At 66.5% G+C, this 12,901-nt stretch overlaps 2 protein-coding genes across 2 annotated transcripts; both read left to right on the top strand.

Annotated features, from left to right (window-relative positions):
• Window positions 1-794: 794 nt before the first annotated feature.
• On the top strand, window positions 795-2,702 carry MNEG_4827 (hypothetical protein; the record flags this gene model as incomplete). The annotated part of the gene is made up of 3 exons (XM_014046698.1): window positions 795-806; window positions 1,167-2,012; window positions 2,223-2,702. The coding sequence occupies 3 exons, from the start codon at window positions 795-797 to the stop codon at window positions 2,700-2,702; spliced, it is 1,338 nt and encodes a 445-aa protein (XP_013902152.1).
• Window positions 2,703-8,801: 6,099 nt separating this feature from the next.
• On the top strand, window positions 8,802-10,738 carry MNEG_4826 (hypothetical protein; the record flags this gene model as incomplete). The annotated part of the gene is made up of 6 exons (XM_014046697.1): window positions 8,802-8,952; window positions 9,129-9,233; window positions 9,442-9,588; window positions 9,837-9,947; window positions 10,275-10,432; window positions 10,652-10,738. 6 exons carry the CDS (start codon window positions 8,802-8,804, stop codon window positions 10,736-10,738), a joined length of 759 nt encoding a protein of 252 aa, XP_013902151.1.
• Window positions 10,739-12,901: the final 2,163 nt, after the last annotated feature.

Here is a 12,901-nt window from a genome sequence, read left to right as displayed (position 1 = left end):
CAGCAGCAGCGCGCGCCGCGGCCCGCGTCGGCGTCGGCGCCAGCGGCCCGACTACAGCCGGGCGATGCAGAGCCAGCAGCGCAGCCAGCCGCCAGCAGGCCAGGCAGCGCGGCTTTCAAGGGGACGACGCGCGACAAGGCCGCAGCAGCGGGCCGGGCACGCAGCGCACGGCCAGGCGAGGGCCCCGGGGGCCCCGGCTGCTACAAGGGCATCTCTTACTGCCAATTGGATGCGCACGTCCCCTGCGGCGTGGCGATGCGCCCGCCGTCGCCGCCGGCCGCGCAGCGGCGGGCTACAGGCACGCGGCGGCGGCCCAGCGAGGGCGGCGGCGGGAGCGGCGGGGCCGAGACGGCGGCGGCGAGAGCAACTGTGACGTTGGGGGGTCTCAGGCGGCTGAGTAATCTCCAGGCAGCAGTTGCAGACGCATGCGTCGGCAGCGGGGCGGGCGTGACGCAGCGAGACACGTACGACAGCCCGCGCCTCGCCGCCGCCACCGGGCCCGCCCAAGCGCTGGCCGCCGCCGCCGCGCGGCTGGGCGTGCCGCCGGCCGCGCGGCCGGAGCGGGCGCCGAAGCTTGCGTTTGGGCGCGCCGCGGCCGGCGCCCGCCGGAAGCGGCAGCAGCGGGAGGCTGATGGCGCGGCCGCCGATTGCGGCGGCGGGTTTGTGGCGGCGGCGCGGCGGCCGTGGGGCGATGATGCGGCTCTGGACAACGCCGGCGTCGGGGGCCACTTCTCTGCGGGCGGCGCAGTCGCGTGAGTTTCCCGTCCTCGAAGCCGCCTTTCTTACAGTATTCGATGGTTGGCAAGGTTTGTGCAATATGCATGCGCTGCCCCCCGCTTGTGCACCTGCGCATCACGCCATCCAGCATCTCTGCGCCAGGTGACTTCCGGACACGTCTCCCTGGGCACGTTCACCTGCCTGCGCTCTGACGCTGCACGCCTGATAACCCACTATTCGCTTGTACGCCCCTTCCCCCCACCCGCCACAGTTTTGACAAGCAGACGGCGCGGCGCCCCTCCTGTGCAGGCCCCCCGCTGCCGCCCCACCTGGGCCCGGGCGCGTACCTACACGGACCCGCCCTCCCTGCCGGTCCTCTTACGGGCACGCACTGCAATGCGGGACATGACGCCCTGCACGGCTCCCCCACGCTTGGCCCGCGCCCGCAGCCGCCCCGCAGCAGCGGCGGCGTCAGCCTCCTGGACGAAGGCAGGGGGGAGCAGTCCGGGGACTGGCGGCAGTCCGCCGGGCGGCGGCGGTCGTCGGTGGGGTCTGCGGCACGGGGAGAGGGGCGCAGCGGCGGCCGCGGCAGTGATGTGGACGGCGGATTTGGGCTAACGGATCACTGGGATGCGTGGGGCTTTGCGGTGGGAAGCTGCGTGGGCGGCGCCCAGCCGGAGGGCTGGGGGGCCGCCGGCTGCAGCGGCGGCGGCGGCTGGGACGAGGCGGGCGCAGAGACGGGCGCGGCGGTTGCGGGCGCGGCGGCGGCGGCGGCGGTCCACGGCGTGCGCGGCCTGCGGTCGGCGTTGGGCGGCCGCCTGCGGCAAGGAAGCCGGGAGCGGCGCCGTCCTGGCTCGCCGCAGGGGGCGCTCGGCTGCGGCGGCGGCAAGGCGGGCGGCGGCGGTGGGGCGGAGGGGGAGGAGGTGGTTGATGATGACAAGAACGGCAACGGCTGCCACTGGGCCGACGCGTTTGCCGCGGCAGAGGACGCAGCAGCCCGCAGGGCGGGGCTGGGCAGCCGGCCGGGCTCCGCGGTGGCGCTCGCGTTTGCGAGGGAGAGGTGGGCAGACAATATGCTGAGGGGCGAGGATCAGTCCCTGGCGGCCGGTCCGCACATTGCGCGGCCACGGCCTGCGAGCGGGCAGCGGCAGCAGCCGCCGGCTCGGCTTGAGCAGCAGCAGCAGCAGCAGCAGCAGCAGCAGCAGCAGCAGCAGCAGCAGCAGCAGCAGCAGCAGCAGCAGCAGCAGCAGCAGCAGCAGCAGCGTCGGCAAAACGACACGCGCCCCACGGCACATGTGGGGGCCCACGGGCCGGCGGCCGGACAAGGGGCTTCCCGGCCAGGCACTGCCCCAGCACACGGGCTGGCGCACCAATGTGACCCGGCCGCAGCCCCGGCAGCGGGGGCCGCTCACAATCCGCAGCGGCGGCCTTTTAGTGCAAAGCAGCTCCCAAGCAGCGGCGTGCCCAGCATGCAGCAGCTGCACCCACCGGCACCGCCAACTCAGCAGCAGCAGCAGAAGCAGCAGCAGCAGCAGCAGCAGCAGCAGCAGCAGCAGCAGCAGCAGCAGCAGCAGCAGCAGCAGCAGAAGCAGCAGAAGCAGCAGCAGCAGCAGCAGCAGCAGCCGGGAGGTCGTGCTCGCAGCTGCAGCCCGCGTGCATCTCCAGCAGCGCCCTGCGTCTACGAGCGGGCGGGCGCAGAGCGCGGCTGCACTGTGAGGGGCGGCCAATGGAGCGGAACCTCCCGGGCGGCTGCTACCAGGGGCATGCGCGCAATGAGCGCCAGCCGCGTCATTCCTCCGGCCGGCAGCGGCGCCAGAGGCGACGACGGCGGCGGTGAATGCGGCTGCCGGGAGGGGCGCGCGCAGGACCTGTCTGTGCTAGGGCACGTGCCGCGCGTGCCGTGCGTGCACCTGCCGCCCAACATGGCGGCGCTGTCGCGGAAGTGGGCACGCGCTGCGGCGCTGGCCGCGATGCAGGCGCTGTAGCAATGTAATCGTCCCCCTGCTAGTGGCCCGATGCGTTTGCCAACCACCACCGACACTCTGCTCTTGTGTCATAGTCCTGCACCTCTCAATTGAACAGACACTAGCACACATGCGATTACTCAGCAATCAGAGACGATCGGCTGACAGCAAAACTCCAATGGCACAGTGTCAGCCCAGTCACTTCACCCACCCAGGCTGCACCCAGCTGCAGGCTGACCCAACAAAGCCAACCATTGATTTGCAAATCCCAGATGAGGAAAGCCAGCAGACAGATGGAACGTGTCAGTCCCGCGGCTGAGTGCTGGCGCCATTCCCATCATGCGTGCCACCCAGGCCGCCCTCCAATGCGCCTCCTCCCTGACCAGCCGCCTTGAGCCGCAGCTGCACCTCCTCGCACTGCTGCCTGTGGCCCATCACCACCCAGTGCCTCCTGCAGTGCTCCTGGCTGCAGTAGCAGACGCGCGTCACGCGGCCGCAGCCTGCGCAGCGCCTGAGGGCGGCGCCGTTGCGGGCGGTCTTCCCGCACACGGCGCACGCCAGCTGTGTGCGGGACGCACGGCGGCCGAACGCGACGTCTTGCGATGTAGATGCGGGCGGCGCCGCAGCCTCCCGCGGGGCGGCGGCCGCGGCAGGTGGCTGCGGCGGCGTCACAGCTGCAGGTGCCTCTTCGTCTTCTGCCAGCACTGAGTGCGCCGCGTCCCCCTGATCCATCCCACGTGACTCGTCCTGAACGGGCGACCGCCCCGGCGTCGCCATTGTGCTCGCGCGAGATGCCCGCCAGCCAGTTCGAATTCCAAACTTTTGACGCATCATGTCCCGTAGCGCGGGCGTCGCAGCCGCCCACGACAGGTCACTGCCCGGCCACTCAGCCGGTGGCTGCGTGCCGCTGTCGCCGCGCAGCATGCAGAACACTGCGGCAGTGGTCAGGGTCGCCCGCTCGCGGGCGGCCAGGTGCTTGGCGGCGCTCTGGCTGAAGCAGATCAAGGCCTGGATGCTGCTGTAAGCCATTTCGAAGTTGGCGTCCTGAAGGGATTCACGCTGGCCGGCCGGCGGGCAGCGGTGGGCGTGTGGGAGCAGAGAGCCAGCAGGGCCCAAACCGCAGTGGCCGTGGTGCCCAAGGCGCCTCGGGCCGTCTGGCGGGTAGCTCAACTGCATCAAGCCAGCAGGTGCGGATGCATCTCATTGTCAGGCTTGTCTCTCACCAGGCTCTGATTCACATCCACCATAAGCTGCGCCACCCGCCAGAGCAGCAGCGGCAGCTGCGGCTCCGCGTCACCCATTGACGCCGCCGCCGCCTCCCGGCCGCCCATGAGGATACCATGCACCAGGCCAAGCGCTGCAGAGGCGGCCTGCACTGCGGCCGCTCTTTTGCTGCTGCCTTGGGGACTACGAGCGTTCACGCCTCGCGTGGCGCGCTGCAGCACGCCGACAATTCCACTCGCCAGTGGCGCCAGCTCAAGGCGCAGCACTGCCCGCCGTGGGTCGCCCGGCCTGGAGGCGTCACAGATGTCGGATGATGCCAAGAAGCCCGAGAGCGCCTGAGCAATTGCAGTGGAGGCGTACGCGGCCGGGCAGGCTAGCAGCGCGCTGGCAGCCGCGGCAAAGCCCGCATGGTGTGCGAGCGCCTCCCTGACCTCCCCGTACGGGCTTGCAAGTATGGGCCTGATGCAGCCGGGTATAAGCGCGTCCACGTGACCGTCTTCATTTGCAGACAACAAGCTGTGAGGGCTGCAGTCGATGTTTTTGATGGGCCCGGGCACGCGCAGGCACCGCAGTGCGTCCGACAATTGTTGTGTGAGCACACTGGCCCGCCGCAGCGCGGGAGCAACAGGGCCGGCAACCTGCAAAGCATCCCTGCTTGTGGCTTGGCGCGGCTGTTTGACCTGCCGTGCAGCACCCGAAACGCAGCAGTGCAGCAGAGCTGAGGAAACAAATACGTGCAAGCCGCTGTGCCCCACCAGCCAAGACGGGTACCTTTCTGTCCCACCTGAACGCATAAATTCTGTCGCCGCTGCCGGTGCTGCAGTCACTGGCGAACTTGTTCATCTGTGAGATGATGGCGGCCGGCAGGCCCGGCTGGAGCGCAGCGCGGGCGGCGTCGCCGTGCGCTTCAATCGCATGTCGCAGAAGATTTGTGGCGCCACACGCCGTCATGAGGTTACCGCTGGCCATGCATGACACCAGACTTTGGAGAAACCCCGGGACGGCGAGAATCTGGCGGACGCGCTCGTTGCTGTTGCTGCCTGGGCGGCGTGGGGGTGGTGCGAGCCGGGCTGTGGCGTTTAGGGCTGCCAAATGGAGACCTCCCGGCAGTGCAATTTCATGGGCCGCAAGTACTCAAATCGAAATGCCTGCTATTTGCAGGCATGAGCGGTCCAACGCTGGCTCACCCTGGCAGAGGTGCGCCAGCGACACAACGCAGGCATGCACTACCGCAGCGCTCGGCGAGCGCAGGCAGCTGCAGAGCGCCTTGAGCGCGCCGGCCTCCACGAGCCCGCCGGCTGTGGCCATTTCGCACGCATGACTGAGGGAATCAACGGCAGCGCCCAGGGCAGTGTTCGGGCCCATGCCGCCGCCCTGTTTCTTTCGACGCAGTACCGCAGTCAACGCAGCAACCTGCCGGCTCAAGCCCTGGTTGACCGCCATACTCGGCATTTGAAAGCTGATATGCCTGAGCCGTTTGGTGTAATTAGCCACCTCTGCGGATGCGTGGTCAAATTACACTGTCGCCGTCAGATCAGATGCCATGGCACATGCTCGTTTATATTACAGAAGGTAACTTGCGAGGATATCCACCAGATATGAGTACACTATTACAACCAGCTTGACACGTCATGAAACCGTGTTTGCGAAAAATCGTTGTCACACATCACTGGCACTGCGTGCATTATGCTCAACCCGGCGTGAGTGCACCTGCCGCCCACAATAGCATCGCTGTCGCAGAAGTGGGCGCGTGCTGCAGCATTGGCCACAATGCAGGTGCTGTACTGTTGTACCGTCCCGCCCCCTGCCCCCCGCCAATGGTTCGCAGCGCTTGCTGCCAGCCCCCGACACTCTGCCTCTCGTTTCAGAGTCCTCCACACCGGTCCAAAAAGCCATTGGCAAACATGCAATTACTCAGCAATTGGGGACAGTTGGCGGATATCAAATCACCCATTGCAGAGTTTTAGCCCAGTCACTTCACCCACCCAGGCTGCACCCAGCAGCCTTACCCACAAAGCCAACCATTGCCAGAACCCAGATGAGGAAAGCCTGCAGGCGGATCGAACGTGTCAGTCCCGCGGCTCAGTGCTGGCGCCATTCCCATCACGCATGCTGCCCAGGCCGCCCTCCAATGTGCCTCCTCCCTGACCAGCCGCCTTGAGCCGAAGCTGCACCTCCTCGCACTGCCGCCTGTGGCCCATCACCACCCAGTGCCTCCTGCAGTGCTCCTGGCTGCAGTAGCAGACGCGCGTCACGCGGCCGCAGCCGGCGCAGCGCCTGAGCGCGGCGCCGTCGCGGGCGGTCTTCCCGCACACGGCGCACGCCAGCTGTTTGCGGGACGCACGGCGGCGGAACGCCGCACCGGTCGTGGCAGATGCGGGCGGCGCCGCAGCCTCTTGCGGGGCAGCGGCCGCGGGAGGTGGCGGTGGCGGCGCCACAGCTGCAGGTGCCTCTTCATCTTCCGCCGACACTGATTGCGCCACATCCCCCTGATCCTTCCCGCGGCCAAAATCCCGAAAAGTGGGCCGTCGCGGCGTCGCCATCATGCTTGCGCGCGACACTCGCCCGCCAAACCGAACATCAAACTTTTGGTGCATCATTTCTTGTAGCGCCGGCGGCGCAGCGGCCCACAACAGGTCGTTGCCTGGCAGCTCAATGCTCGGGTCCTCGCCGCTGCCAATGCGCAGCAAACAGGGAATTCCGGCGCGCATGAGGGCAGGCGGCTCATGGCCCGCCAGGTGCTTGGCGGCGCTCTGGCTGAAGCAGATCAAGGCCTGGATGCTGCTGTGAGCCATGCCAGAGGTGGCGTCCTGGCGGGATGCAAGCGGCCCGGATGGAGGGCGGCGGTGGTCTTGCGTGAGCAGAGAGCCAGCGGAGCCCAAACAGCAGGGGCGATATGCCGTGATCCATTCGGCGCCGCGGGCCAGCTGGCAGGTCCTTGTATTGTGTCGAGCCAGCGGACGCAGGTGCATCCAATCCTCCAGCCTCTCGTCATTCACCTGAATCTTGTCGACGTCCCCCCAGAGCTGCAAGAATCGCCACAGCAGCAGCGGCAGCTGCGGCTCCGCGTCACCCATCGCCGCCGCCGCCTCCTCGCGGCCGCCCACAAGGATTTCATGCAGAAGGCTGACCGCGGCGGCCGCGGTCGCTTCGTTGCTGCTGCCTTGGGCACTAAGCGCGTCCATGCCGCGCGTGGCGCGCCGCAGCATCCCACCAATCCCGGTCGCCAGTGGGGCCAGCTCGAGGCGCAGCACTGCCCGCCGCGTGTCGCCCGGCCTGAAGGCGTAGCGTTGGTTGGTCCCCAAGAAGCCCAAGAGCGCCCCAGCTGCAGCGCTGGCGGCGTACGCGGCCGGGCACGCCAGCAGCGTGGCGGCGGCTGAGCCGAAGCCCGCATGGTGTGCCAGCGACTCCCTGACTTCCGTGTGCGGGCTTGCCAATATTTCGCTGATGCAGCCGACGATCAACATGTCCGCGTGACAGAATTCAGTTGTGCTCAACATGCTGTGCGGGCTGCAGTTGATGATTCCCGTGGGCCCGGGCACGCACAGGGATTGCAGTGTTTGAGGCAGAAGTTTGTGAGTACACTGGCACAGGGGAGCAACAAGGCCAGCGACCTGCAAAGCAGCCCTGATCGAGGCTTGGCGCATCTGTTTGCCCTGCCATATAGCGCTCAAGAAGCAGTGGTGCAGAAAAGCTGAGGAAATCTGCTCTGCAAGCTGCTGTCCTGCACCAGGTACGAGGGTGAGTTCTTGCCCCACCTTAACGCATAGATTTTGTCACCGCTGCCGGCGCTGCAGTTGCTGGTGAACTTGTGCATCTGTGAGATAATGGCGGCCGGCAAGCCGGGCTGGAGCGCAGCGCGGGCGGCGTCGTCGTGCGCATCGATCGCATGTCTCAGAAGCCTCGTGGCGCCGCACGCTGTCATGAGATTGCCGCTGGCCATGCATGACACCAGACTTTGGAGAAAACCTGGGACGGCGCTGATTTGGGGGACCCGCTCGTTGCTGGGGCCGCCTGGGGGGACTGGGGGTCATGTGAGGCGGGACGAGGCTTGCAGGGCTACCAGTCAGAGGCCCACTGGCAGTGTGTTCTGATGAGCCACGCTGAAAGCATCCAGGTTAAAATCCCTGCATCTCCCAAGCACGAGCGGTCCCACGCTTACTCACCCTGGCAGAGGTGCGCCAGCGACACGAGGCAGGCATGCACTACCGCAGCGCTCGGCGAGCGCAAGCACCCGCAGAGTGCCTCGAGCGCGCTGGCCTCCACCAGCTCGCCAGCTTTGGCCTTGTCGCACTCATGACTGAGGGCACTAACGGCAGCGCTTAGGGCACTGTCGCGCATGCCGCCGCTCAATTTCTTTCGACGCAATACGGCAGTCAGCACTGCCACCTGCCGGCTCAAGCCCTGGTTGACCACCGTACTCGGCATCGCCAGTTGATTTCCCTGTTATGTCTCAGGGGTTGGTATTGTTCGTCGTCTGTCGTGGAGACGTGGTCAAGTTGCTTTGAATTGAACTGCCGTCAGATCAGGTGCCATGATGCACGTTCATTACCGTAGCGTGCAAAGAGGATTGGATGGCATACTGATGCGCAAATCATTAGTGTCGTCACATTCAGTTTGTCATAAAAACGGCCCTGCGCTTTGAATGATCACACACATCGGCACTGCGGGCACCAACATATGAGCTGCTGTTGAGATACAAAACGTTGAAAGATCACCACATCACAGAGCACCGAAGATCAGTCTGCTAGGTGGCACGGCCGTCAGGGAAGCGGCAAGCAGCAGTGGCGTGTGCAGGGAGCTCCAGTTGTGTTGGGGAGCGACCGGGCCGCGGCCGCACACACCAGTGCCATCAGCGCCTTGAGAGGCAGCAGCAGCAGCAAACGGTAGCACACCATGGGCCGCCTCCCATTACCCGGCTTCGTGGTGTTTGGTATGGCATTCGGCAGCATGGCGCTGCTGATGACGTCGGGCGTGCGGTGGGGCGTCAACCGCAAAACACGCACCAGCTTCAACGGGCAAGAATACATAGAAGACTCGATGGCAGGTGAGAGGGTAGCAAGAAACAGATAGTGGTGGCTCCTACGCACGATTCATTGAGCTGGCGACGTGCACTTGCCTCGCGGCGACTAGAGCGTCACTACAATCCAGCGCACCGTGCACCCCCACCGACAATGGCCCCCGCCTCGCAACAGCACCCCAAATTGCGACGCCCCTCCACAGGCAACCAGACGCGATACCGTGTGGTCACCAGCAGCGACGACACAGGCGGGGAGTCCTTCACAATGGAACTGCTGATCAGGGAGGGAGCCTACGGCGCCTCGCGAGGTACGCGCTGCTGATTGAGATAGCAATGCGACTGCGCATTCCCACCACGGCGGGCAACAACGCCATGCAGTGGGGCAGATGGACTGTACTGGCTGTGGGCTCTCAACATGCCAGCATCAGCGCGCCCTTCGCCTGCGTCGTCTTGGCCTTCAAATCCGGCAACCTCGCCAACACCACAAGTGCTGCCACCCAACCGATTGATTTCCAGGCCAGCCCGGCTCCCAGCCGGGCCACCTGCATCTGTACCAGGATGAGCATGTTGAGGTCAAGCAGGGGCGCCTGGGTTACTGGCGGGGCCACGCCTCGCTGGCGGCGGAGGCTGGGGCCCAGGACGATGGCATCATTATACAGCAGGGTGCGCGTTGCGTTTACATTTTCTGTGTGATGCGTGGGCGGGGTGCTGGGGAGGTTTCAATCACGTCTGCAACATGCGGACACGGCCATGGCGATGCACGTCTGCCACTGCATCGGCGCGCTGGCGCTTGGTGTATGTCAGCAGCAGCATCCAGGGCGGGGCCATACACCGCCCGTCTGCTTCCACAAGTGAACTCACCAAGCCCCTCCAGACAGCCGTGCCTCTGGAACCTTGGCGCCCCACCGCAGGCGAGGCGCACTCACTTTGGAATGCGGGGGGCGAGGGGGGCGGGGACTTGCTGCTGGAGGTGACGTGGCGGCCGGCACGGCAAGGGGAGGCGCTGTACGAGACGCTTGCTGGTGAGGGGTTGATGGGTATGCAGGAGGTTGGGCGAACATGTGTGCTCTGTGCGAGCGACCATGTGTACCTAGGCACGCATGCTTGTTCAAGGAGGAATGCGTAATTGTGAGAGTGTCTAGTCCAAAGAAGGTGAGCGGGATGGGCCTACCAGCACAATAACAGTACGTTGAGAAGCTGCAGGTTGTGTTTTGGCGACCGCTGCAAGCGTGGTGCGTTGGTCGTCATGTTTTGCTTTCATCGAGCGCCCCTAATTGGCTGCACAGGCGATGCGGTCCCACAGCCTAGAAAACCCAATCTCAATCTTACCCGCCTGATGACACACCCAGGCCTGGGGCATGAGTATGAGACCGCGCTGGCCGTCAGCCCCGTGCAGAAGCTGCTCACCTATGCGCGCGGCGAGACCGTGCTGACCGGCATGCCGGCCTGGGCGTGGCGTGCGGTCGAGGACTGGGTGGTCCCCTTGGCAGAGGGTATTGGCTACAAGGTGCGTGAGGGCTCACAATGTCTTGGGTTTGTTTGGTATGGATCCCAGTGGCAGGCAAGCAGGATGGAGACCTCAAGCAGCAGGCGGTGCTTGAGTTGGTGTGATGGCCGCTGCAAGCACCACCTTGCGCCTGTCGCCAGGGAGTGAAACTCTAGGTTCAAAAGACAGAGATGATGCTGATACTGATGCTGATCGCGCATGCTTGTACCGCGACACCAGGCTTTCTACAAGCAGTACAGCACGCGAGCGGCGGCGCCCAAGGCGGAGGAGCTGCTGACAAGGCAGCACGGGCTCGATGCGTCGTAAACGAGTGGCTGCAGGCCGGCCCGCCTGCAACTATTTGTAGCAACTGTATCCATCTGCTCCGAAGTGTGCATGAAAGGGGCACGTGTCACAAACGCTGGGCCTGTTCACGTCACAGGGAGGCGACAGTAATTGGGTGGCAAACGGTTGCTTCCTGGTGTCACGCAGGTCGTCGGGTGGGCGACCTCTAGCACTACCCTTGATGACTTTTAGGAAGTGGTGGGAATTTTTGAAACGCTGACATTCCTGCAAATCAGTCAATGTGGCATGCTTCCATCCCGGCTAAGTTCAATCGTTGCTGCGACAGCTCGAGCTGCTGATCGCAAGGGGGGGTTGCGACGGCGGCGCAAGGGCGGGTTGCAGCAAGAGTTCGCCTTTTGCAATTACATTGCTCCCGTTGTCATCTTTCGAACATTCTGCCTGCTAGCCAAGCACAGCAGGCAAGCTCAACTGCATACGATGCACCAACGAGCACGGACCTCCAGCGCTCTCACGCCCAGGCAGTCCGCGGGGAATGTCAGCCACAATCAGGGCGAGCTTCATCCGTCCGGCCGCAAGCGGTCTGCATCAGTTCTCGATTCCGATGATGGCGTGCAAGATCGCTCCGTCAGGCGGCGAGAGGCGCCGGAAGAGGCGCAAAGAGGATTCAAGGTGGATATGTCTTCCGTCCTGGGCAGCCGTGCAGCCTTCTTGAAGGGCGGCGCTGTCGGCAGCACCGCCGCTGGTGCTGCAGTGCAGCACGAGCAGGCGCTCTCGCCGTTCCGCTTGCGACCGGGCAACGTGGCGCCGCAGACTGGCACGGGCAGCACGCCGCTGCGCCGACCAGTCACTTTTTTTGTGCCACCACTGGCGGGAGAGTCAGAGGACGACCTATCAGAGGAGCCAGAAGAGCCTGCCAAGGCCCTTGCCCTGCCGGCGCCGACCGCGACGGCAAAGGCAGGGACGCTGCCAGCCGCTGCCGCGGCGTCCACGCCGGCCTTCAGCTTTGGCGCGGCGCCGGCGGCGCCCGAGGCAGTGGCGAAAGGTGATGGCGGCAACGCGGCCGCAAAGGATGCGACCAAAGCAGGCGGCGAGGAACCAGTGGGGGGTGGCAGCGGCGTGGTAAACGGCGGCGCCAAGTCAGCGGCTGGCGCGCCAGACAAGCCGGCAGCGGCGCCCGCAGCGCTTTCCTCCTACTTCGGTGGCGCACCTGCAGCCGCCGCCGCGGCCGCACCCGCAGCCGACCCTGCGTCGGCAGCAGCAGAGGCCCCACCCCAGGCGGCGGGGCCGTCGCAGCCGGTGCCCAGCTTTACTTTCGGCGCGCCGCCGCCGGCCGCGGGTGCTGCGCCGGCCGGGACTGAGGGCAAGGCAGCGGCTGGGGACAGTGCTGGCGGGCCCGCACTGGCGGCTGTGGGCGGCTTCAACTTCGGGGCCTCGTCATCCGGCGGCGCGGCGGCGGTGGCGTCCGCAGCAGCCCCGTCAGGCGCCTCCATCACGCCTGCGGCTACGGCCAGCGGGGCGCCCGCGGCGGCTGCGGCGGCTGCGGCGTCCCCAGCCCCGTTTTCGTTTGGTGGGGCGCCAACGACGTTCGCATTCGGGGCCTCCGCCCCTGCAAGCTCGGGCCCCGCATCGTCTGCCTTGGCAAACGCACCAACTGGGCCAACGTCCGCGCCCGCGCCAGCATCAGGGGGCTTTTCATTCGGGGCTGCGCCGCCGCCGGCGGCCGCCGCCTCGCCCCCCGGTGCGTCGGCGCCGGCGGGCGGCGCGACCTTCAGCTTCGGGGCTGCCCCGGCGGCGCCGGCGGGCGCCGCTGCCGGCGCAGCAGCCCCGGGCGGCTTCACATTTGGGGCGGCCGCGGCCCCTGCGCCGGCAGCGCCGTCTTCGGCGGCGGCGAGCGCGCCTGCTTTTGCATTCGGCGGGTCCTCAACGCCAGCGGCGTCCTCCGCAGCGGCAGCGGCGCCTGCGCCTGCGCCCGCGCCCGCCTTCAACTTTGGGGGCGCCGCACCCTTCTCGCCAGCAGGCGCGCCCACCCAGGCGCAGCCAGCCGCGATGACGTTTGGCGCCGCGCCCGCAGCCGCGCCCTCCGCCACGGCAGCTCCGCAGCCCTTCGCCTTTGGCGGCTCGGCCCCTGCCAGCGCCGCGGCCGCCGCGCCCGCTGCCTCACCGGGCGGTTTTGGCTTCTCCTTT

The sequence above is a fragment of the Monoraphidium neglectum genome, assembly GCF_000611645.1.
Source record: "Monoraphidium neglectum strain SAG 48.87 unplaced genomic scaffold scaffold00689, whole genome shotgun sequence".
Lineage (NCBI taxonomy): Eukaryota > Viridiplantae > Chlorophyta > Chlorophyceae > Sphaeropleales > Selenastraceae > Monoraphidium > Monoraphidium neglectum.
This window is presented reverse-complemented; position numbering and strand designations above follow the sequence as displayed.